Source organism: Bombus pascuorum, chromosome 5, assembly GCF_905332965.1.
Source record: "Bombus pascuorum chromosome 5, iyBomPasc1.1, whole genome shotgun sequence".
Classification (NCBI taxonomy): Eukaryota; Metazoa; Arthropoda; class Insecta; order Hymenoptera; family Apidae; genus Bombus; species Bombus pascuorum.
In genome coordinates this window covers 16,522,951-16,550,343 of record NC_083492.1, presented here as the reverse complement: position 1 = coordinate 16,550,343, position 27,393 = coordinate 16,522,951, and the positions used below count along the sequence as shown (strand labels likewise).

General features: G+C 36.2%; 1 protein-coding gene across 6 annotated transcripts in view; it reads right to left on the bottom strand.

Annotated features, from left to right (window-relative positions):
* Positions 1–27,393, bottom strand: part of LOC132906921 (small conductance calcium-activated potassium channel protein) — a 242,118-nt gene that overhangs the window by 64,844 nt on the left and 149,881 nt on the right. For all 6 annotated transcript variants that reach the window (XM_060959557.1, XM_060959558.1, XM_060959559.1 and 3 more), the window contains one exon: positions 7,131–7,547. In XM_060959557.1, the coding sequence (XP_060815540.1) occupies positions 7,131–7,547 (417 nt within the window). The remainder of the gene's footprint in view (positions 1–7,130; positions 7,548–27,393) is intronic.

Here is a 27,393-nt window from a genome sequence, read left to right as displayed (position 1 = left end):
AAGCACTATGCTGTTCGACGGACCGTATAAACAACCGGCGAGGATTTATCGTTGACGAATATTGACTCCGCTTCATTTCGTCCCAGTCGGTTTGTCAAGAAATAGGACGCCGTCTCTAAGCAGCTCGTGATAGGAAAACCAAACAATCCGACGCAACTGCGTATCACGAACGTTTACACAGGCGTTCTCATAATTCGATACTCGACTCTACAACGTGATTTATTAGATTCGAATCTTCCGGATTTGCTCATTCTTTTCACCGGGATAATTAGTATCCGTGACGAGAATAGAGGCGAATTTAGATACTTGGTATTGTAAAAATATCAGATATCATAGTCTTCATAAGACGAATTGTAAAAGTTATGGTGTAAAAGTTAATATCTTTAATTAGAAAATGTTGATTCCGAATAACCATTATAAGTGACGACCAGAAAAATTCTGATCATTTATATTGGTCATTTGTAACCAAAATTAAATTTTCGTCGTCGATGATTACTCGTAGACACAAAGATTTTAATCATTCATAATCGTTATTCATAATCGAATCAATTAAAAGTTAATATTTTCTAATCGTTTCAGTTTTGGAGTATTTTCTTTGAAATTTATTGATAACTGGCTTCTAATTTGAATAAAAATTATTTTCTTTCTCGATGACTTTTTTCCAAAAAATGTTAAAAATAATTATTATTTTGGATTTCTGAACAAGATGATAATGGTACGAATAGTCGTTTTAATTAGATTATATTAATACATCAATTAGATGTTTGATTTTTATATTGATTCTTTATATTTTTACCAACAAAATTAAGAAAATGGAATTTAAGTAGATTTCATGTACCAAATATCATAATAAATACTCTATTTTGGATATTTTATACATATTTTCGTATTATACGCATGGCGTGCAATTTTGCACTAAAAATTTGTCAATACGTAAGTTAACGTATAATGAGTATTAAATATGTTAAAGAAGTCTACAAGCGTTCAAATAGTTTTCCGAGCTTGTATTTAAATTTTTCATAAATACATAAACATCTGCAGTTTACTGATCTCACTTTGGATAAAACACAAATGAAAGCAATCTTTACATCTTTCAGTGTGAATAACTTATCCATGATGCACAAAGCGTAAAAGTGTAAATTCGTCCTAACGTAGGGATTTCAGGAGAGTTTAAACAGTAATCTTCAGGTTTCATGAAACGTGTAAGCTATTTGACTTTGTTAATTAGTGAGCATTTTGTTCCATGTTTGTCACACGTGAACCGCTCGCGAGAAACACACGAGAGACTCACTTTTGTTGAATTATTCTACAGCAACTAGCTAACTACTTTCTCTCTTTCGGAGCGTTCTTCACATTTGTCTTATTTCCTTTCTTGCTGTCCTTATGTTTTTCGTTAATGATAGTCAACGGTTTGATGCAAAAAGAGTTAATGTTAAAAGCACAGCGAGTTGAAAGAGATGGGACTTGTGTTGATTTGACGCGTTTCAGTTTGCGAGGGTATAATTACGTAGAATTAGGAAGTTTTTGCAAGCTTACAATTAATTTTTTTTATATTGGTTAAGTTTTTTAGAGGTATTTGAGAATATTTTTTAATTTTTAAAAAAAATAATATAGAGGAATATATAGACGAAACTAGTAACGTCCAACTTTAATAAATTTCATTGGCCCATAGCCTCGTCTTCATCGACTGTATGTTGTTTAATTTTAGTGAACCGCGTTGTTTAACGCAGTACGGTATTCTTTTAGTTGGAGATAGACGAGGTTAAAATAAACTAATCTATTCGATCTTGTAAGACTTCTTTTAGAACGACTCAACTGCTTCGTAATAACGTTAGTCACCTGTCATAATTATGACGATCTTAAACGAATTAAGGGCCAGAGTCTACTAGTTTAAAGAACGTCGATATAATGGGAAGAAGTGGTTTCCAAGTGAAACTTTAGGTTTTGTGTAACTTATACGTCTACTCTATAAATACCAATTATTAAATCTGTCTAATATCTTCGAAGTTTTTAAAATTCAAAAGCTTATGGAATGATAAATTTTCTAGTATTGTTAGAAATGGAAGCAATTTCCCGTGAAATCAATACCTTCTTTAACAGGAATCGTGTACGAGTGCAATTGGTACGTTTAATAGCTGGATGTATTCCTTGGGAAACCATAAATTCCACTTGGATGAAGAAGAGATATTATCGCAACATTTGAATATCGACATTTTCGATTAGCGTAGTAAGTATCGGTTTATCGAGCTCTTCATAGTATCGGAAACGTTTGTATCGAATTCCAGAATTTGATTATATAAATCTGTACCTTTGAACCAATATCAGATTCTATGGAAACTGTTATACGATACGAGTAACTCTCCATTCGATTCGTTTTTAAAGTCATTAGCCATTAATTGCCAATTATTAGAAATTACCAGTAACATTATCCGCATTATTAAATATCTTTACCTGTAATAGATTTGATAATAAATCAGATCTTTCTCTCAGTAATTTCATAACTCACGAAAATCAAATTTTCCACGCGATTTCAACGCAATAAGCAAACCACGGTAAAAGGGAAATATGTAATGCAATTCCTCGTCTGCTTTTCAAGGGCTAGATATTCATTTCCGGATTCTGCCACGTGCTCGCCATTTATTCTTTGTGACAGTGCTCAGCCGCGAGAAATTTGCAGAAGGCGATCAACCAGTCACGATTCCAACGTTCGAATAAGGAAAAAGCCGTAACCAGAGCAGAACATCGGCGAGCAACGACGCATAACCGAATTTCCGGAACGCCAAACCCATGGGATCTTCTCGAAAAAAGGATGATGTACAGCGATTTATTTGTCTTCTCGTGAATTGCGATTTACTAACTGGAATTCATTGGTTAAAATTCAAATGCGTTTATGGCGTTAGCTTCTAGTAACGATGGTTTCTTGATGATAGCGTAGATATCTTACATTTCAATGTTTGAAGGTAATATGGATTTCTTTACAGTTTCAGTTTACTCGCGGTTCTCCTAAGTGAAACATCTTCTTACATCACTTTTTCTTATCTTTCTGGTGTCAACAATGACACTTTCATAGTTTCTTCTACGTTAAGAAACTATATCTTAGCAGTGACACTTTAAAAGAATATCGAACTAGTAAAACTTTCTGCTAATTTCATTATTTATTTGAAATTAATACTACAAATGTCTGTAATAATTGTCTTTACTCTGATACTTTTTTTAGTAGAAATTATTATAAAGTAAAAGAAATTTTGATCTAACGTCTTTCTAAATTTTTAGATTTTATGAAACACGTAGTAATATGATGTGCATATATACTCAGACGAATCCATCGTCTGTAGAAGAGCAATGCATAAAAAATGAGACACTCAATGTTCGTGCCGGCTGTTCGATTTTCGAAATTTCCTCTTCGAGGGATTTCCAGTGATCCGCGGTATTTGCAAGTCGATGCACGTATGTGCTACTGTAAATTTTCGAACTCTCCCAAGCGTTACGCACGTTTTCAGACGAATCTGATAATCGAAGGCGAACAAGCGTAAATATCTCTGTGAGTTTCTTGAAAGGCGAAACGCCTTTATATACGGGGTGTGTTATCGGTGTCCTAAAAGTAAATGCTGACATACCTTACGTTCTTTACATTGAATGTAGCCGTCTTAGGTCTACCGACTTCGTTTACTCGAAATCAATTTTATCGCGTAGATCGATCTGAATTATTAATACACCTTTCAGATAATATTTGTTCACTAAACTATTGAATATTATTTCACTGTCGGTTACTAAATTTTCATTCAATCGAATTTAACGTTTAAATAAATCGTAACGTAACGTGGCGTGAAAATTTATGAGATTTTATGAATACAGCAAAATAATAAAATTATAATAATACAATTTTACACGGAGGCAATGTTGCACGATCAAAATTTATATATGAAAGAAATATAAATTCTGAATGTACAAATTTATCAATTTTTATCATATGTGAAATATTAATTCGTAATACAAATTAATTTTCATTTTTCTTTAGCCAATTGCCGCGACCACTTCAAGATTACTATACTCTGAAAGTTTCTTTTATAAACGATATCGAAAGCTTCTACCAGCAATCCGCTTCATAGTTTATAGAACACCGTATATAAGGGATTCCGGTCGACCAGAGCTCCCCTAAAATGTATGGTTTGGCCCAGAATCCCGCCAGAATATTCGAGGCCAGAAAGAAAGGGAGCAATCGAATGCACCCTCCTGGCCTTCTTTCCCAAGCTGGCTGAGACACACATAGCACACATAGAGCAGAATATTTCCTTCCTACTTGTAGTCAAGCTTCCCACTCCATTACCAATATTGTTAATCTATTCGTTGCTTCTTGGCGCCGGTTCAGAGAGATTGCCACGGTCAACAGCGTAATTCAGTCGTCAACCGTGTTCCTTTGCTCACGCTAGATTTAACCAACCCGACGGCTGATGATTAGCGAGAGGATGGAGTAGGTGGTTGGAAAAACAGAGACATCGTTGACGTTTCCGTTGAACCGGCTGGGAGATTCCAGCGATCGAAAGAATTTGGAAAATAAACAAAACAATAACTCATGCCAAATTGGATTGACTTGCGCTATCCTATTTATTCAGTCGCTGTGAACAGCTGATTTATTGCGTTTCAGGTATATCTCATTTTTGAATATACAAAAGAAATAAAGGATTATTTGGAAGATTGTAATGTTTGGGATGCGAAAAGGAATCTTCAATAGTTGTATGAATTTTTTTAATGGTCGTTGGGAAAATATATCAGACGGATTTCTTAATAATTAAAAATTGATAAAATCCAAAGATATCGCAAGATTCTAAAAGTTGAGATTTATTTTTACTTGAGAAAATTTATGGCGAAATTTATAAACAAGCTATGAAATTACGATTCTAATAGGATATTTCTACGTAATTAATTGATTTGTTAAGGGAAATTGTTCGATGCTTTTAGATACGATACAAGAAACATAATCGAGGAAATATTTTTACGGTTAATGTGAAGTAGAATAAGAAATAAAGCAGAATAAATGGAATACTTCTCTAGAACTGTCTATTGACGGTCACTCGTAACATTTAATTAACATATCAAATTGTTATTTAATTGCGGGAACGGTGACTTAAACGGCTTTGGCAACACTTTCAACGTGGCAGACATTCAGTTTATCGAATCGCCGCGCCCGTTGGTGGGCAAAATGCAGGTTAATTGAACGAGACGCGAGCATCTTTGAATTAGCGGGCAAATGACGAGCTTCGAATCGAACCATTTAAAAGAGACCATTAAAAGAAAAAGCTCTGTCGATGCCAAGGAAAGCAATGTCGGTGACATAAAACGAACGAATTACTTGCTTTCATTTCTAGGAATATTCAATCAGCTATTCTTTCCTATAGGATTGTAATACGAAATTTAAACGGAGGAGGTTTCCCTTTAAAAAAAAAAAAAGATGAAATTAATTCTTAGCACAAAAAGAAGTTTCTTAATTTACGTTTATAATGGAGTAACATCTTCAGAGTTAGCGACTTGGCACTTGAAACGGGTACTTATGTTGTTCCGCTAGAAAAACACGTGATCATCGCATTTCTAGAAACTAGAAACGTTACTGGTAGACACGTTTAATACATCCCCTGGGACATAAGCTACTCAGAGGTAAGATTAAAATTCATCGTCACGCGCATTTAACAATCGCGTAATGAGAAAACATAAAAGCTTTCTCAGCTTATCTCTCGTCATTTACTAAATGTTTTTCCTACACTGAATGTTTTTCGTACGCTAAAGTAAGCATTATAGCAGCAATATAAAAATTGCACGAAGGTCACTTCAAAAATGTGACGTTATGGGATTACTTCAATGTCAATACAGTGCTTCATACGTTGATATGTTCTTCGTACGGTAGTAGGATAAAGAAACACTTCAAGGATTAAAGAATATACAAATAAGAAGAAGCAAATAAAAATAAGTCTGAAATATGCAGATACAAAATGTGAATATCAATGTGATACAACAAACGATTTCAATGTTTGAAAAGTGTATGACGTGACGAAATAAGACTATCTGAGACTATCGTATATTGGAAAATTAAAGAATGAAGATAGTAGTCGCGTCAAAATATAGCTATTGAGTCGTAAGCGCGTCTTATTATACGCTGAATGTCCGTAGTCGTTAATTCCATAACGAGAGCGTGACTTTGAAAAGTTTCGTGCAGATTTACATAAGGAACGCGTCAGCTTTCAACGCTCAACTAACGAGAGAAACTGATCGCGAAGTTGGCCGGCTGAATCGATTAAGAAGTTGGCAAGAAAACCCATACCTGAGCTCGTCTTCTTGCATTCGCGAAAATTTGGAGTACAGAAATGGAAACGAAACGGTCTGTTCGTAGCAGACTCTGTTTTTTATAGTAGGATTATAGCAAGCATTCGAGAAAATTGAACGCTTCCAAAGTTTCCGTGATGCTGATAAAGTACAGACTCTTATGCAAATGACCATAGTTCGATTAAGAATATCGTTGCATCTGATTTTCGTTTCTTCCATAAGGTTAATTGAGATTACACTTTTTAAAACGAAGTTAGGTTACAAAATAACTTCTAGGGAACACGTGCTCGTCGATTGATGATTCGATACTTGATGAAACCATGTTTTTATGACACAATTTTCACCCAGAAACCTCAATTTCGATACGAACTACTTAATACTTATTAAAATTCTTTAAAAAATCAGATGTCGATTATCAGTTTTGATAACCGCAGTGCATTTCATCTTCGATGAAATTTGGAAGAAGCTCAGCCATCGTTTATCAATTTCGATAATTTCACACCATTGAAACAGCATTACATTATTAAAACTCGCAAGAAAATCAAGCACCATCCATCAACTTTGTTAATGGTAAACCATTCAATCTTCGTTAAAATTCACAAGAAAATTAGGCATCAGCTGTCTACTTCGATAACTGTAATCCATTTAATCATCGTTAAAACTTACAACATAATTAAACATCATCTACCACAATGCGATGCAACTGGCCAAACGTTAATGACCTTTCAAAATACAGCAAACTTTCATCCTGCACCAAACCCAACACAGGAAGAGCCCCAATAACCAAAGCAAACGAAGAATGATCATCGACTCACCTTGGTGTAGACTCCGGCGCTAGACAGTTCGTTCTCGATGACCATCACGATAATGCCGAACATGCCCATGACGAGCGCGTAGTCGCTGATGCGTTTCCGCTTCTCGAACAGGGCCTTCCTTCTGCCGAGCCGGTAGCCAACGTTCGGTTTGTGCTTTGAGCCCGGTCCTATGCTGCCCGATGGTCTTTTAACCTGGCCACCGCCGGCTAGCACGCGGTCGTCCACGTACCGTGGGTACTCCGAGTGGACGCCGACCAGGGCGATAGCGGCGTCCTCGCCGGTTCCGGTAGCGCCACCGCTACCGCAACCAGCACCCCCGGCGCCACCCCCGGCGCCCCCCACACCGCCCCCACCGGCCACGCCACCGCTGTTCTTCATCGCCCCCGGGATCGAGAGTGTCGACACTGGCTTCCGTAACTGAAACAACCACGGGCACTCTGTTAATAACAATAACATAGCGGGTTGGATCCTACCTACGACTTGGATCATGGCGATGGAACTATGATGGTCCCTGAGAATGGAAAAGATGGTGTGGAAGTTTATTAATAGACCACAGGTTTTTATGCATTTACTGATCTGAAGCTACAAAGATGCGTAGAACACGCATTACATGCAAAAATATATAAAACGTTGAAAGCATGGTATTTCCTTATTTAGATTCCACTTCTCTTACTTTATATTTATTGAAGTGGTCACCACTTCTAAGAAAACTCTACATCTGGTCTTTTAGTTTTTTCAAGCACTGAAGCCATCGACAGCGTATAGACGAAAGACTGGGTCGAAGGCAGACCATAAACAGTATACAGACAACATTGCCTTCAGGGTTTTCGGTCATAGGGTAACACTGCTAGCGTGTGGATCTGAGCCAGCTCAATTATATTCCGATTTGTATTTACACTTCAGTATTTAAAATATATTTTCTACCTTATAATTTATTCACGCGTTCCTGTGTTCTCATACATCTAATAATCTCAGCAATATTCTTAAAAATATGAATTTGCATAAACATCGGCAGTCTGTTTAATGGGGATGCTTCACGTGAGGTGATTGAAGGAAGAGGTATTAAATGGAGATGATTAGAAGACAGCATAGAGATAAGAGAAGTACTGCTCTCTATCGCTGACCATATTTGTCATTCTGTCATGTTTACATATATAACGCTTGTGGTGAATAGGCGTGCTTATCTCTGTTGTATTGTCTATGTACTGTACAGTATTATGCAGAAATTAGAATGTGACCGGGCAAAGGACTGCGGGTCTGATTGATTACTTCTGATAAATCCGATACAATCTTGAAGATAAGCACGCGTATTATCACAATAAGATTACATGTGTAGTGTAATGACGAGTGATGGCGAATAGCACGTAATTGGCTTGCCTCTGTGCTATGTCATTAACAATCTTCTCATCAAGGGTAGCGATGGTATGGACTGGTGTACATAGTGGGATAGATTCTGTTGTTTGATGAAAATTAGAATAGAAGAAGATAAGAAGAGTAGAATATAGAATAATACGTAGGTTGAGTTTGATAGAAATTAGAAACTAATTGCAAGGATTTTTATGCGATAGGAAATTTATAGGTTTAGAAGAATATACCTAATTGAAGAGAAGAAACATTCCACGAACTTATTTCTGAATTAGAATTCAAATTAATTTGGAGACTTTTATTGGTGTACTTTTTCATGGTGTTTTTTAACTATTACTTTAATTCTACATAAATTGTATAGCATTAACCTTGTAAATAATCCCGGAACGTAGTATGATGAGAATATAAAATAGACCATATAAAGGAATAAAATAACAAGCCTTTGTCTCAAATTATTACAAAAGACAATTCTTTGAAGTCAACTGACAAATGGAGCAAAATCGTTGGAAGAAAAGGGTTCAACACGTCGACTTAATGTCGGAAATAATGTGCTTCTGAAACGGGAATCTAGTTGAAAGGCAGCGCACCAGTGTTTCGAGACCGTCAGACCAAACGGAGCTTTTCTAGGTTAATGCCACTTGCCTGAGCGAAGAAATAAAACAGTGATGGTTCGGAAGAAATGTGCGGACATATGGTGGCAAAATGCTTATTGCAGTGTAAACCTCGTTGCAAGAAGCGTTCGAAACGTCGAAGGGAGATGATCCGCCGTTAACGAAGATATAAAGGATCGCGAAAGGACGAATCCCACGGAAGAATGAAATTAGATTATTACTTTAAATTAGATTATACTTCGTTTACACTAACGTCCACTATTTTAATATCCAACTATGGAATAATTAAAAGCAGCGTTTACTCTATTTTTATAAAATTCGTAAACTGCAACGATAAGACACGAGGATGATACTTTTTACCATTTTCCATGTATACTACTACGCAGAATTTTTAAGATTTAAATAACACAGCTTGCATTAATATAGACAAGTTTCCTATCAATTCAGAAGGATCTCCTGGATCTAACTTATAATTAAAAAATTAAACTAAGAGACATAATCTAATCAGTTTGAAGGAAACATTGGTCGTTCTTCAATTGTCGCCTTCTTTTTATTATCCAATAAAACATTTCTCCATTCGAACAAACTCCTTGCTATTGCTCTTTTATAACGGCAAACAAAATTTGTCCCGTTAAGTGTAAAATATTAAATGGTCATAAAAGTCGTGCAAGTTGTCGAATGAACCGGTCGTTGTTCCTAGTTTCTGCGTTTAATATGAAACCTAATCGGGAAGAACGCGTGGACGAAGTACGAGTATGAAACAAGAAGTTCAAGAAGAAGATAATGGTGAATCGTTTTACGTGTAGATTCATACGGGACGTTAATTCTTACTTAAAAGCGAAATAAAACGGCGGTGCTAAAGTTTAAGAGAGCGATGCTCATGGATGAAACGGTTGATGAAATAAACACGGTAGAAGTAAACGGAAGAGAATGTGGAAAGATTGGAATTCGGAGCGACGACAGGCTACGTTTACGAGCGTAGCACGATTCGGTTCGCGTGAAAATCCGGTCAAGGAGACATCGACGACGATCGGCGTCGTCCCGCGTGAACCTTGGAATCTCGATTGGCGGAGATCGATCGTGTTTAGTACACGCTGGTAAATGGTAAGTGGTATTCAGAACAGAAAGCAGCGACTTCGAACGGGAAATAGCTTTATTCCAAGAGTGCACTTTCAACCTATGAAAAATTGAACAAGATTTTCTACATAATAACGTAACATAATGTCTCTGTATATGAAGAGTATTCTAGCCCTGCTCCCAGAGAGATGAACGTTGGAAAACACAAGCCTCGAAAATATAGTTGATAGAACGAATATAACCAGGTATAAATAATATGAATTGGCGCATTTACTTCTATTTACGCATGAGGTGTGTCTATTCAAACAGTGAAGTAAGTTTAGTTTACATTGACCCCAGTAGAAAATTCTAACCTTCTCTCTATTCTTTAATCTTTCTTTGCCTTAATTACCGCGTCACACGCGCAACAGAATTCTAATTATACGAAGCGTACAACAGATGTTATAATATAGTAAATTATATAAAACTAGAACAGTGTCGCGTTACAGAATTAGCAATTAGACCGCGCAACGTTTGAATTAATTCAACCTATTTCCTCCATAAAACGAATTACAAAGGAGGTCATATTACGGAAGCAATGTAGAAAAAGTAGTCAAGCTTCGACGTGAAATGCATTCCTCTTCATTTCCGTCTCATGGCCCGTCCGCGCGAATTAATCTCATAAACCCGTCTGCTCCAACATATTCGCAAAATTTTTCCCTAGATCCAGTTCTCGTCTTAAAAAAAGTAACATCAACTTCTTCTTGGATTTTTTTAGCCACGTTTTCATCCGTCTCCGTAACCATTGTCTGTACCATGAAACGACAAAGCGTACGTACCAGACATTCAGCGACGTTTAGCCGTCCCTTTGTCACCGACCGACATACGATACGACGAAACACGAACGAAAATTCCGCGCGTCGAGAAAGTTATCGTTGCGCTTTTAATAGCGCGTGACAGTGCGCACAAAGGCGCTTTCGTAGAACAATAACGTAGGCCGAAACGCGCGTCCCCGTTCCAGACAACGAAATCGACCAACAAAGACTGCCTCGTGCGCTAAATTGCATATCCACACACCAAGAATACCGATGCGCGCGAAACAAGGAATATTTGAACGTTAAGAGTGACACCGTACGGAAACCATAGCGGGGATGTATTCATCCTTTCGAAATTACGTGACTCTCCATTTTGCATATATGCCTACTGATCCGTAAGATCAAACACGATCGATAATGTTGTTAACCGACAGATGTCTTGTTGATCAATGATATTGATCGTACCGTACAAATATTAACAACATTACTGATCGTGTGCGATCAACATTGAAACGATAATTGGTATTGTGGTTGGAGATTGACGAACTTTCAGATACATATTTTGAAACATTAGCGTTAATTATATATAGTACCAGGGTATTGATAATAGTATTTATTGGCTGTGTAATGTCTAAATTTAATATTTTATTAAACAATTTTCGTAATGTTAATGTCGCGTCTACATTGGATTTGTTCGTGAATAATTTACAATTCGTAAATTGTACGCAAGTTCTAGTGTCGAAGGATTAAATTTCGGGTCAAAATTAAAAGCTATCCATACTCTTACTGTTTCTTGGAAATAGTTAAAAACGCACAAAAGTTAATGTAAATACGATCAGACGAAGAATCCTTCATACTCTACTATAAATGGATAACCAATTTGATCAACTGCATAACGCAAGATATATAGTTCGAAATCTATTGGTCACTGTATATATACGGTAAATATTGAACACTTGAACTATGGAAATATTTGAACGCTTATAGAAACTTTGTTGTGCGTGACATTTAAAATCTGAAAATCGACAGAAATATATATATCGTGTCTCTATGAGTATAATCATCGTACGGTAAATCGTAAGTAATATTGTATCACGTGTAATCGTGTATTGAAAACATTATTGTCAATTTCCATTAACCAATATCATTTTATTATTAATCGTACGAGCTTTTAGTCCAACCTTCTTCCGAATCGATTTTTTATCACTTTTTTCGTTTCCTATCGCGAAAGGGAGCCGAGAATGCCGCCAACGGTACAGACGCCTCAAGGCGGAAAAATTTGGTTGATACTGCGCCGCGAGCGGAAGCAGAAACGCGAGGTGGAAATAGAAATACCATCTACTGAAGCACGGTGCGTGATATAGAAACGCGACGCGGAAAATGTATGACGAAAAAAAAAGATGGATTGTATTTCGTGAAAATAAATGGCGAACGAAGAATAATGGGATTTAAAAGCATGAGTAGCAGATGCACGGTAAATATGAAGTACAGCTACGTGCAGAATACTCGTGACTGGAAAACGTGTCCCGAAGGTATATCACAGGAAGAAAGTGCAGGCACTTTCGGTGTTTCCTTCGCATAACGAGTAGGATGCTTGCCTCTGACAACCTCAGGTTTCACTGACAAAGTTGGAGTCTTAGTTGTGACTTGTGATAGGCGTTCAAAACTCAACTCCGAAATAATTCGATGTTTTTCAAGAATTTGGAGATTCAAATCATCTGGAATATGATTTTGAAGCCTAGAACTCTTGAAAGCCCTTGCACTCCATCTACGATTCTTAGGAAATTTTTTCGTATAACATATACGATATATACGTAAAAGTTTTCAATGATAAGCTTCCAAATACTTCGTGGACAACTGCAAATGTATTTGTAACATACTCGAACATTTCAGACCGTCATTAATACGTTATGTCAATGTACTGCCTGGACAAAAAGTACATATGGAAAATGCGCTTGTAAGGTATTGAATATTTACGAAGCTCTTAAATCTATCGAAACTTTCAAGATTTTCAAACTTATCAAGTTTGTTGGCTGTTCAGGAATTATCAAGACTTTCAAGAGGCTTTAAAAAAGATATATTCGAAATGATTCGAATTTTTTCTCTCATATACTTATTTTTCGCGAATTTTCGGATCCGGTAAGTTTACTGTAAGACACGTATAAATATTGGAGTAATGGGAGGAAAGTAAGTGGTGTGGCATGTGCTCGGCTAGGTTTATAAGATACAGTGGATAAAAAATGTATTTCGAGTCTCCGGTGGTGGATGCTGAAGGAAAGACGTATGTAGTATTGTCCAGAGAGAAAGAGGGATCTTCGTGGATGAAGCGTATATACGTACATGGTAAGCTGGAAGGAAATAAAAGAAAAATGCACCGCCACGTACGATCCAGTGGATTAAGCGGGAATAAAAAGAGAATATAATATGCCATATAAAAGACAAATATATTCTCGGAATGATACGAAGATAAAGAGATATAGAAGAATATATATACATACGTAAGGAACGTGCAGAAAAGAAAGGCAGAACTATTGGATTGGTTAAGGGAAATGTAACGTACAATGATAACAATACAAGAACAAAGGAAAAATACAAACAAAAAGCACACGAGGAAGGATATGAAAAACGATGTTCCGCTGGTAAAATATTGCAGAGTTATCAAGAAAAACATTGCACGTACGAATTAAATTTCGCAAACGTGGAGAAGAAAAATTCATTAAGGACGTAATTAAAAAGAGATACGTTAAGAAGAAAGAAAATTATGGGTAAAAATAGAAAAGTAAGAATAAATGGACAAAAAATCCTGCAACAATTTTGATTTTGAATGCGCACAATGGTACACTTATGTCAGGCGAGTAATCCAAGTTATGCGTACGGCTTGCGGAGCTAAAAACTTAATTCGCGGTGATGAATTTTCATTCCGAAAGCAGCGCAGTACAACCAGCAGAAGCGCTTAAATGCTCCCCTCTCAGTGTTCTCTACGCCCATCATCCCCTGTGCCTCTTTTTCGCTAATGAACGGTAGATGTAGCTCTGCAACTGTAACGACCCTACCGCCAGGGATGCAACTTCATTTAATCTCAAGAATATCAAGCTGTCTCTTTCAATCCCGCTCGGTTTCAATTACGTTCGTACTCGACAACAGTCAAGTTCGCTGTGATGATAGATCGGAATCATTTTTGCTGCCATAAACGTCGACGTTTTCAGTGAGAAGTTACATATATCTGTGCCGTGAACATTACCGCGGCTGAATTTATCGCGTGTCGATGGAAAATTTCCTGGTTGCACTTTTTACCGCGTTTCCTTCTTTCTCTCTTGTTTGAGGTGACAATTGACGTAAATAAAGCACGTTGTAGCGTGGCAGGAATGTAACGGTACGTTAAGATTATGAAAAATTAAGGAATACACTTTCGTTCATAAGTCTCGGAATACTCGACGATTTGGAACATGATAAAATCTTCAAAACGTAGTACAGTTTAGTTTTAGTTAACTTATGATGCATACGGCTAACGGGTATTAATTTCGTTTCATAATTACGATATCAATTTGTGTTTATATTAATAAGGGATCATTCACAATATATATCTCCGACTTCAATGGAATCGACGTATGCTGTAGTTTTCCTAAAAATAGTTGTCGCATATTTTTTCACGTGTCGACATGCTGAAAAGGCAAACGCCAAAGTTGGGGATCGTAAACACGTTTCATGGAATATCTCCGAAATTAATAGATTTAAAAAAATGGTTCGTATATAAGGGTGCTTGCTTTCAACCAAGGAATTTAGGTTTAACATATTGACATAAGAGAACATATGAAATCAACTACACTTTATTCTCAAAACATCTCATTGAAATCAAACGATTATGCTACGAACGTGAAAGCTCTCGAGTGAATTGTTAGGCCTAATTCCAGTTCGTGATTTTTACTCACGAAGACGACGTATCTTCCATTGGCATCTCATCGTTCTCTTCGAATTTGTTCCGAAGTAACAAAGGCAAACCGCGAAGCCAGCAGCCATATCGACCAATAATCTTAGGATTTCATAGGCATAATTAAGATAGTTTTGAGCAACCAGAGCCGTTGCGCTACCTTCGGTTATTAAATGAAGCATACCTTAGCAAATTGCTCGTGTTTCTCGAGCTTCCGTCGCGGAATACAAAAGTTTCTTTTCTCACCGGCGATATGACAATTTTATCACGTGTACAGAACGAGATTGAATCCCCCTTCCTTCCGACGTTTATCGTTGTTAGAAATACAAAATTCGAGTGTCTCGACTCCTTGAATCCTCGAGTTTTCTCATCTGAGATACTTGAGCTCTTTGCAACTGCTTTCGTGTCGCACCTTGGAAAATGCACTGGTTCACCGAAGTATTCGAACATTTCTATACATCTTTAACGAATAGGTATATTATGTGTGTTATACGAGACATTTAGAAATTTCATTGATAAAGTTCGGAACTAAATCTGGAAACGTACATGGAAGTTACAGAATGTTTGACGCAAATATATGTACGTACGTTTTGCGAAGATCACGATAGTATTTAAGCAGTCAGTTACCCATCGTACAAATACGTCTTCATATTCAATGAAATCATTATTGTAACAATTATTATATTCCTAAGATGATTATATGCTGTACTATAATTTTATACAATTGTTTACGAAATATAAGTTGGCAGTAAATATTTTGTATCTTTTATATAGCTTTCTACATTGATTTCAAATATGACGCACATGATATGTGCATAGGAGGTTTCTATGGTAAGCGTTCACGTATTTTCGTATGTATACACCACATAGAAACACATTTACTTTTGAAGTATATTATTTATCACGCTTATCGCTTCTGACATGCTCCTTACACCAGGAATATCCTTGGCATATGTATGTAAATATATCGTCAAGATATGCAAAGATCCACGAGTGGACTGAATTCGCGTTTTCTTTTTGGATCAAAATGCAGTTTTATCGCCACGGTACGCAATAATATAGTCCAAAGATGCACAATTCCGATCTTCCTTTCGGGTCATTGTTATACGAAACGGAGCTTCAAAATTCAAAGGAAATACTGTAAGGCTTCCCCTAACGCCACACTGTATAGGGTTACTCTCACGCTAATTGAATTACCTTGCCGAATCAACTAGGGATATCCATTTAAGGAATAAGTGTCTTCCATTTTCTCTCTATTTGAAATCTACGAGTACTAGAGTTCAGCAAAGTAGCCAATCCATCGAGAAAATGGGCAGCAAAGTGACACGGGGTCAGCCATCGAGACTAGGATGATTCTACTTCGCGATCACAAGACGCGAGTCGAACGATCTCGCGGCAGACCGACCCTGTGACCTTTTCTCGTGCCAGACGAAGTGGTGGAGGTGAGATGGGTCGTGTTATTGAGGAAGGACAGAAAGGAGAATATAGAAATGGGGATGGTAGTCATGGAAACCGCCCCGAGAGACTACATCTTCCTTAATCCAACTCTTGATTGGCCAAGGTAATCTTAAACTCTTGTCCTCCCGAGGAAGTTCGCGCCTTAAAACACAATTTCTACGATTTTCGACCGGCGACTTCGTGAAAATCGTGCGAGGCTCGCTCGACCGATGTGTAACCCAGACCTTATCGATCACCGGATAAAATATGGTCTCGATGGAGTTGAAGTTTGTTACGCTATTTAACGTTCCGTGACTTGAAAAGAGGCATTGTGGGAATTCCAGGCCAGGATTTTCTGGAATTTTGAAAACTTACGTACTTCGTAAGGAAACGCGATTTCATTCTAGTTCGCCAAGTTTTGCCAATGTGTCGGTCTGTTATGCGAGTAAATATCGAGCTTTTTTCATGAGTTTCCAGAGAAAATCGAGCCCGCTGTTTCACCAACTTTAGATTGCCGGTTGTTTCTATGATTTTTTACGATAACGTAAACGTTTCTGAGGAACATTGAATTTCTGATTATTCTCTGAATAATTTTCATGTTTCTTTCGTACAGTATAAATATTCTATTAGACTTTATGCAAGATTTCGTATGACATCGAAATTTCGATCGACATGTAACATTCGTAAACACAGTAAATCAATGTAACTTTCAAGTGAAATGAATTTTGTATGTACTTTATTTAGGTCGATTCACTCGTAAGTCTTGATGCAGTAAATATTTATATTCGCTTTTTTTCTTAAGGAAAACGAGTCTCTCCGGAATTTCTTCAAATTTTAACTATGCGTTAAAAAGGGAACAATGTGCATGTGGCTAAGTTAAGGAAGCCTGTGGTACCGAGGTCGAGATATTCAGCCTCGAAGTTTCCATATTTAACACGTAATCCCTACATCAAGCCTTCGTCAAGGTGACTTTTTATTTATTACAGCAAAAATTGTCTCATACATTTTTCACAAAGCTAATACATGATGCAAAACTGTCTTAGACATATTATATTAAAAAATGAGGAGGGCTAACAGTATTATGTGCACAGATATAACACTGCTATACGAGTCTACGTAATGGAACGGGTGCGTTCAATTTCTCCAAAAACTTTCTCTCTCGCATATGCTGATATGTATCCTCATACCTTCGCGCGCTATACTTCTGCAAGTGATTTTACTCGGGGAAACACCTTAGGAAGCTAATTTCATAAAAAAAATATTACCGTATTTTCCAAGAGTATAATTTATATTCCCAAGATGTTCTGCATTACAACGTCGACATTGTATTAACTTTGATTTCAGACGGAATTTGAATTGAACAATTAAGGGTTGTAAGTTGTAGCACTGTCACGAGTTTTGGCTACTTTGGTCCTTCTATCTCATTCTAGATTATCAAGCTCCTTCTACTACTGTAGAATCCGCAAATTACATTTGCATTAAATGAAAATTCAGGTCAAAGCAACAGCTACGGGCCAGCTCTTCCATTCACTCGCAAGCGTAATAATATTAATAATAGGAACCATTGTCTATTAATACACCGAGTGTACTAATTGTATTACATTAAAAATAAAAACATTTAAAAGATAATACAACCTTTCTTTCCACTCCATCCTATGAACTTCCCAAACAACTGGCACACATTCCAATCTTCAACGAAAAATTCACGTGACTCGTTTTAATCGTGAAACATAAATATTTCAACGAGTAGATCGATAGATTTGCAATTAATCGCCTAATCGTTCCAATAAACCGATCAGACGTAACTGTACAAGCGTAATTCGAAATAACTACGCTCTGTATACGGCCCGAAACATCGCCGAGGCATAGAAGGGGGACGATTCCATGGGTGTTCAGATCGATCAGCGATTATTCGCCGCAATGCAATGGCTTAATTAAATTTCAGCTGGAACGTGGCCGAACGTGGCAATGAGATCAGTCGCGAGGGTCGTCGGCTGATTTTAAGTCGCGTCCGGTAATTAGTATTTCGAGGTTGTCGGGGCTTATCGAGCGGTTCCCCGATCGCAGCTCCCCGTTATCGAATCCCCGTGGAGAGCTATAGCCGGCACTCAAACGCGAATAAAGGAAGCTGCTGCGTTCGGGGACCGTACGGGGTACGGAAGGGGAATCGATCCGATCGTCCACATCGACGTTTTCAGATTGCTGAGTCGAGCGCACAGCAACCGCCTTTGTTGTGTATCGATGCAAAATGTCCGTGCAACTATTCGTGCTATGAAATCTAGCGTCATGACTGCGTATACCACGTATACCACGTTCACAAGTATTATCATATATACTGATTTTATACAAGATGTAATAACTGACCTAAATCGTCAAGGAAATGAGCAATCAAGGAATTTTTTTATAAGCTACTTGTAAGACATAAACAGAATATTATAAGTCAAGAATTACATGTCCTTAATCCTCTAATCTGAACATTATAGAAAATGTCTTAAACAAATTAGATATACAATTTTTAGAGAAGTTTTTATATCTAAACCTGAAGCACATCCTGAAATCAGACTACAATAAGTACACTAGGGATTCATGAAAGGTTTCCGCAAGTAATCGAATATTTTCGTGAGTCACCGTAGCTATCTGGTATCAAGGGCGTAGTTGTTTAGAATAGCGTGGAAGGGTTAGCCAAGGGTTAACCTGACCAAATCTAATCCAAACCAAAGATACCTTCTGGTAACAGGATCGTGAGTAACAGCACAGCATTTACTGCAGGACTTCTAAAAGGAAGGCACGCCAGTGCAACTCGACCGAGCTATCCCGACTCGTATCCCGACATAAAAATTCCTAACAAACATTTTATTTTTACCAACGATCTCCCGTCGTAACTTCGTCCATATTTTCTTTCCTATCTTTTTTTCAGAGAAAGACTACCGCTTTGTTCGTCGAGAAGGATTCATTTAAAATTACGCCGACGAGTAAAAGTCTCGAGCGGCCCTCGAAAGCATCTTCCTTATATTTTATCGTTGACCCTTGCGAGCTTCACGCCTTATGACTCTCAATGGAGCCAGTTTTCTTTCTTCAAGCAACCCAAACCTCTTTCGTGTCACATAGGAGACAATGACGACAGTGAAATGTCATTCGAACGTACTTTCTCGCTGGTTGAGTTTCATATTCTTTCTCCATCCTTGGATATCCTTATAGCTACCTACCTTGTTACATTTACGAGACATTCATGGCCTATCATGTAACGTTAAATCGTTTCTATGTTTGGCATACAAGATTGCGCGATCGATTTTAACAGTCGCGTTCATAATTCAGGTCTGATGGAGGTACCAATTTGTCGTTGTTTTAAAGAAATAAGCTATTTAGCGACCTTGAGGGTTTTCGACCAAGAGAATGATACCTGGAAGAGGAAAGGGCGAAAGCAAGAAGATAGTACAATTTCTAGTCAAAGTCAGAAGAAAAATTAGTCAACCAAGTAACAAGCCAAATAAGCCAGTTTACATCATCGTCGATATTTCGAGTTACATTCAGAGTTAGTCTCGATCAGGAAACTTATAGCAATCACGTCCCCGATATTAAGTTAAATTGGGTGGTCCTTCGAATGTAGGCGACATTCAATTGTGCAATAACTGCGAAGAATTAGCTCGAGGCCAGTCGAGTTGATCAACCCCTTGGCCCTAATAAACATCAGTTTTGAAAATATCGGTATACGTCATACCCTATCAGATCGAGTTAAACATCTTTTATGTGCTTCTAAGAGTCACCAAACGTATAATGCTTGTCCCAACAAAAAGGAAGTCGTAAATTTCGCGAGAACGACATTTAAGTCAATCGCGACTACAAATATGCTGGTCATTTATCGACTTTCGTCGCGAAGATTCGTAACTTCTTTCCCTGACCGAAATTCCCGTCCCACTTTCGATGTACATAGGCGATAAAAGACGAATTCCAGGGGAATGTTGTTACTTCAGTAGCAAATATCGAAATGTCGTCAAATCGTCAGTCGTATTAAATTCGGCCTATTCTCCATTTCGTTTCTGTTCTTCGGCAGCAGCAATTATTGGGGGTTTGGTTTGTTCTCCACAGAACTTTGTTAATGATGGATTTTCGAACTGCGTGAATTGGCTTGCAATTTGCTCGAGAACTCATCGAGTAATTTCGTAGCGACGTGTAAAGCTTTCTTAAATCCTGTAGCGACGATCAGGTAATATCGTTTGATGGTTGGAAATATTTGAGGGTTGTGTAAACGTAAGTGTTACTTATCCAGTTTTGTTTGAGTTATATAATGGTATACTTTTGAGCACGAATGTAGGTGAGATTGTTAAAGGTACACGGAACTAAAGTAAAATTTGTGAGAAGATTTATTACTAATTTGTTGCTTTATGGGTTATTAATAATCATTTAACAGTACATATTTATCTACAATTAACTATTTTTATTATCTTCATACGAATGATATTATTTTGTATCAATACCTTACAATAAATCATTCAAAAGTGTTTCTTCGTCTTAATTGAAGATTCCAATTGAAATTTGAAAATTAAGTCTTACCAAATAAGTCCCCAATCATATTTTCTATCCAGACCAAGTTATCAGTCATGAAAATCAATCAAAAATAACAAATGGCTGAAATTAATGTCGACGAACGTGGTTTCATTCTATTGGTTCATGACATACGATACGAGAATCTAGTCTCGTTCGCTTAATCGTTTCGCGGTTCGTTGAGTTTCGTTAATTACGCACTTCGCTATGGACCAAACGTGGTTTCGCGGTCGAATCGGAAACGCATTCTAGGTTTCCAGAGAAACCCGTTTCCGATCTGTTTCGAGGAATCGTTAATCTAATTCGTTATTAAGTGGAATTAAAGCATCCCACGATTATTCGAGCTTCCACTCGTAGATTTTCCGCCGTCTTTTTAACTTCACACGGAGAAGATAATAGGGGCTGAGTGAAATTTATGGTATCGCTGTTGCGACCACTGCAGCGGAGAATTTATCGCGTTATGTTATTGGTGTGCATAGTAAAAGATGTACGATATTCACAAGAAGGCAAATTTCAAAATAAATCACGCAATAATTGAATGAAATATACTTCGAAAGAAGAAAATAATTTTTTAATAACAATAACAATAATATTTATTGTACGAGCAACATTCTTTGGTAAAGTTAAATTCATATAATCTGGAACATTTGTTCATAAAATTTATTCACATATGGATTTATTAAAAACGAAAGAGATAAATATTTTGTGTTTTTCTGTATGATAATAATAAGCAGTCATTCGATGCGAAGGTTACATATTTATGAAAATATTTCATATAATATGGAATATTTGTTTAAAAGCTTTTTCAAAGATGATTTTATTATGGCTAGAATATAACTGTGTTCTTTGTATTTTTGAAGTCGTACTTGAATTCACAGGAAATGTCGAAAGCCCAAGAGGATAGTCATACGAAGACATTTTGTTCTAAAAAGTTATTTTTTAAGATTGCTGGATTTATCAGAGGGTTTTAAGGAGTACTGAAATCAAATTTCTACCAGTTTAATATGCAGCTCAGTCTCGACAAATTGCAACGCTTCATATATAGAGTAATCTGATTTAAACGGTGGTTATCACTTTCTATTGTCTGGAATTCCACGCGAATCAACAATAAATTCGTTGGAATCCTCTCGTCGCTCATAATCGCTACCATTCCCATTTCTAGAATTAAATTGAAATGCGAAGACAGTTTCGAAACACTTTCTCATTACACGTACATAACCATGTATTATTAAACATTACGTATTAAATGTATACTGTATATATGTACAATTATAATCAATTTAATCATATTTCCTGTGTCAAAATATTTCAATACTATCCGTCCATCTCTGTATTAATGAAAAAATTTAAATATTAAATATTATCCGAACGTATTACTATTTGACATTCTAAATTTTCTTTCAGAAACACCAGCCTCAAAAATAAAGAACGTATAAATGTGTGACCGTATGATTTTATGAAATACAGCGTGATAATATTTTTTGAAAATATATAATATCAGCATTACATTACAGTAACATGTAAGTTACATTAACATTTCCTAACGTTACAGTAGAATTATATTTATATGCAGAGAGTGTTTAATATATTTATCTTGCATTTAATCAAATTCATATTTCAATTCTGCTTTTTTATATTTATATTCAGCGTGTATACTTATAGTGATACAACAGCAACAAACTGTTAACAGTCACCTTAGTAGCTACTAAAAAAGCCATAAAACAAGGTGTAGAAACACCGGCGTTCCAAGCCGTGAATCCATAGACACAAGCGTCGATGATTCTCTCCTTTGCTCTACCTTTCGACCATCGACTTGCCACCCTCAGACAGGATAATCTCGCTAATGGAAGCAGAACGTGACATTTTACGAAGACATTGACGCGACCACAGTAAAGCAATGGCTAGAAAGGTAGAAATATGTAAATGGTAGATGACCAATCGTTCAAGAAATTCTTCACAATCGACTTGACTTTTTAAGTTTGAAGGAAAATATTCTTGACAATTTTGAAGCATAAGTGCGTGACAATTGCAGCGTAGAAATTTCTCTGAGCACACGATATACTCGAGTCGTTTCCCATTTGAATTATCGCGATTCTTGGGTTGAATTTTCCGAATACAGTGTCACAGGCTACTCTCTTGTTGACGCTCGACATTTATTGTTTTAAATTATTGTTAATTAGAATATTAGTAACGCATCTGTCAAGTTTCCTTCTGCTGGAATAAATAATTAGAAGCAAGGTGCACAGATTTTATAATAATTGAATATTTAATTGGTTTTATATCTTCTTAGTTCTAAAAATTCAGCTTTAGAATTTTCTACACTAGAACTCCTTGTTATGACTTTATAACAAGTAGTTCCTTTTACGACAAATAATTCATGTATAGGATACAAATGCAAAAGTATAAATATAATACAAAATATTAAATATGGAATACATATCATAACATTTGAAAGATAAAAATAATTTATCATTAAAATAATAAAAATTTTAACATATTTCACTGGTAATAAGTCAAACAAATCTTGATATATGGTTTCATCTATCATCGATTGCAAAAGTTTTTGATAATAATAATCAGGTTCGGATAAATGGAGACTAATATTTCCAAACGATTAATATCGAATTCAATATTTACCATTATTTAACATTTAAAATTGCAAAATGTTAATGGCGTGGAAAATTAATAACATCATGCGAAAAAGCATAATATTGATAAAAATATTATTATATAAATATTCATTTTCTTCGTCAGGGAAAAATTTTAATTTTGTTAAAAATTGCAAACAATTGCAGGATGATCTCCTTACAGAGGTTAAAACTGCGTTAATAACAAAAAATAAAAAATTCCTGGAGATTTTGCGTTCGGAGCTTTCGATTGAAATTTTGGCTCAATTCTTAAGTTTGGTCGACATCAATAAACGAAAGGATCTGGCGGGGATTCACGTTCGGAATATCTTTTCGCGGATTAAGAGATCTCCGTCTAATTTTATGTATATATTCCATAACCCGATGGCCTCTTTGCATTTTAACACCGCGAACATTCCCGTTCATTGAATTTTGACAGCCTTTTATAGCGAAGCTTCAGAATATTGTCTCCTCTACCGCTTATTAAATTTATAGTCTTTATTCAACCGGGAAGGATTATTACTTTTTAATTATTATCTTCGAGTAATCGAACAGCTGAAAATAACTCATCACTAAACTTGGGGAACGACTAAATGTGATTACACCGAAATTCGAGTTCGATTCGACCGATGATATATTTCGTAATTGGAAGATTCGTTATTTTCTGCCTGTATTTTCATTTTGTTACGCTCAATTAATTGCGTGATGTTTGAATTACTCTCAATTATCCAAAATATTTTCCTACCAAATAGAATGCTTTGTTTGCACACCCCCCCATTTTGTTGCAAAGTATATTCCTAAAAACGTAAGGTATAACGCAAATAATATCAAAGTGTGAAATGTATTTAATTATTGTACAATTGATGATATAATAAATTAATAGAAGATTAAATTTTTTTCTTGTTATCAGTCCGCTCATAAATGCAATTTTTTTAAATGTGTAAATAATATTCATATCAAACGCGTAAGATATAATTGGAAATTTATTCGAAATATTATACGAAAGAATTCTGATATTATACGAATAATTATATGTTATTTATATTTCATCGTAATTCCGATTCTCACAAGAAATCTCATTTTCTGAATAATTATTTTTCTCGCTGAAACATTATTTAGCTAGGAACTTCACTAACCGTTATAATTACATTTTATAATAATTATTATTATACCAGCAATATTATATGAAACATTCTCTATAGCTCTCTTTCATAATAAATTTCCTTTACTGCAGCAGTTAGCTTCTTGCTGTAAGTAGACCGTTCTTAGTCTTCTCGATTTTAGTGTTCACTTTAAAATGATACATAATTTTCTAAAAAAGATTAACATTTGAGTATAGTGCCAACATAAAATTCTCGAAAGTACTCCTTTCATACAGGTATACCATCTGACCTTCATTATTACCGCGCCTAATCCATGGCATTTAGGAAAGCTTACTTATAAAGTCTAGTTTCAGATTCAGGGCAAAAAGCAGCTTTTTCTCCCTTTCATTTCCATCTCTCTTTCTATACTTCTTCTGTTTCTCTTTCTCATTACATAATAGTGACGCAAACATAAGACCAACATCTTCGAGGCTTTAGAACTTTTGTTTTAATTTTATAAAAATCTAAGATACGATCACTCTGAAACACAAAAATATTCGACTTTGTAGCTGAACCAGTTCTCGGAAAAAGCTAAGAAAAATCCGTCGACATTGAATTCGAGTTATCGTGAAAAAACAATGACAATTTAATAACGCCTACAGTCGCCAGATTGGTCGGTTCGTCGAACCGTATAACATTTTGTCCATCTTCCATCCTCTTTTCTTTTTCCTGTCTGCCGTTACGAGAATTTAGGTCACCGGCACGGAGACGCGAGATATTGCTTACGAACCGAGAACAGTACGATGCAATCATCGAGCCAGCTTTTCCAGCTATCGGACTCTTACGAGTCGCGTTTCGTTTTTGTTTTCTTCGCGTACTAAGTTGCGGTTCTCGCGGAATACCAGCTGGCAACCGCGAATTACTCTCACGTTTTGTATATTTCTTTTGGTCGCGGTAGCAAGACGCTTTAGAACGTAAATCCTCTGGTCCAAAAACTCTCAGTTCTTTATTTATTTTAGAGTAAGTAAGTAATTTTTATTCAATTTATTACTTTTTATTTAATGCATTATTCTTCTTTCTTTTGAAAGTGATACTTCACTCGTTAGAAGCAATAATTATTTTGTAATAAGTGTCAAAATAAAAATCCCATTGAATATCGAGACTTATTAATATTATGGATAATTTGCTGTATAAATATTGTTGTGATCTATGCGAAATCTCTTGCACTAAATAACCTTGTAGCTTCTACGTAAGTACATTTCCATATTTATTTCAATCACGATATTCAATCCTCATTATCTAATGACTTTTACAAATGTTTCTATAAGTATTCTAATATATTCATCAGCTATTGTAACTAGAAATTTGTTTTACTCACCGAATATTATAACGCGTATTGTACCCTGATTATCTTATACATTTTTGCGCATATGGTGTATTTTGTACATTTATGTACCATTACATTTTTATCAATGAGGGTTGATTAAATGTTTCGTTTACCCTTCTTCTCCACTTCTCAATAAGAAGTTTAAAACGGGACAACGAGCCAGAAGTCGATTAAACGCGCCAGTTCAAAGGCTATCGCTTCACGATCTCACTCTCAGTGTTCGTGCTTTACCTGACAAATCAACATGAACTTAATCTATGAGATCGATCTCCCATACGTAAATTTCATTGTTGTAGCGGCACATGGGCTAGAGGACAATTTTAATCATGTTGTTTTGCCTTGGATTATCAACATCGTTAGGATTACATAATGTGATAATAAATAAACTCCGGGCAAAACAATTTCGCCGCTACATGCAACTGTCAAAATAAGACGAATTTAAATTTTTCGGTACTCCCTCGATCAGTATAAATAAACGAACATGATCTTAAGGCAACCAGTTACTCAGTCTCAGTCTTAGCGAACATTATTTTAACGACCCTCAGCGAGTAATCTATTTTTAAATACATTTGACGCTTTCAATATCTGGTAATCTCGTCATTTAAACAATAACTCGACCAACCATCATCCACACTGTTGTTGACAAAAACAAAAGGGAAAGAAGAATAAGAACGAAAGACAAGGGAATAAAATGAAAGAATAAAACGAAAAAAGAATTAACGAACATTGTACGTTCATCGAGCACGTGCTGCTGATTTTCAGCATAACTTCTTTTTATTTTGCTAACTCGTCCGTGCGTATTTACTTGCTTTTGTTCCGTTCTGTTATTGCCTTATGTCGCTTCAAGAGGAGAAAATATTCGGTGGAACCTAGCGTTCGAGGCCGACGAACAAGCAACACGGAAACGTTATTGTTATTACACCACCGATTGCAAGGTAAAGGCAGTGATGAATAGAGGTGTGCTTCTCCAGGCTTGATATTTCGCATGATTCACGCTCCTAATGGTCCGTTTTTCCTCGGCCTGACTGGATATGACGTCGCATAATGCGTTCTTAAGTGGTCGCCGATAAGAATCTCGGCTGAATAATTTATCCCGGAGCTTCTTCCCTACCGGGACAGAATACGGCGACATACTTGTAAATAAGATGAAATGAAAAATGAAGACGAAAGTAGAGAAAACATTTACTTCTTACCTCGCTTTTTCATTTTGTAGAAAAGCAATTTTTTATCCGCTTTATCAGTAATATTTAAGCTGCTTTATCGAACAATTAGTCATTGATAGATAAAAAGATTGTAAGTATTCATTCTGTAATATTGAAAAATTGTTGACGAAGTGTTTCTATTTTTCTCTACCAAATGTCACCTATTCAATTTTCCGCTAAATACGTTATACGTAGATATATTTGTATGTAT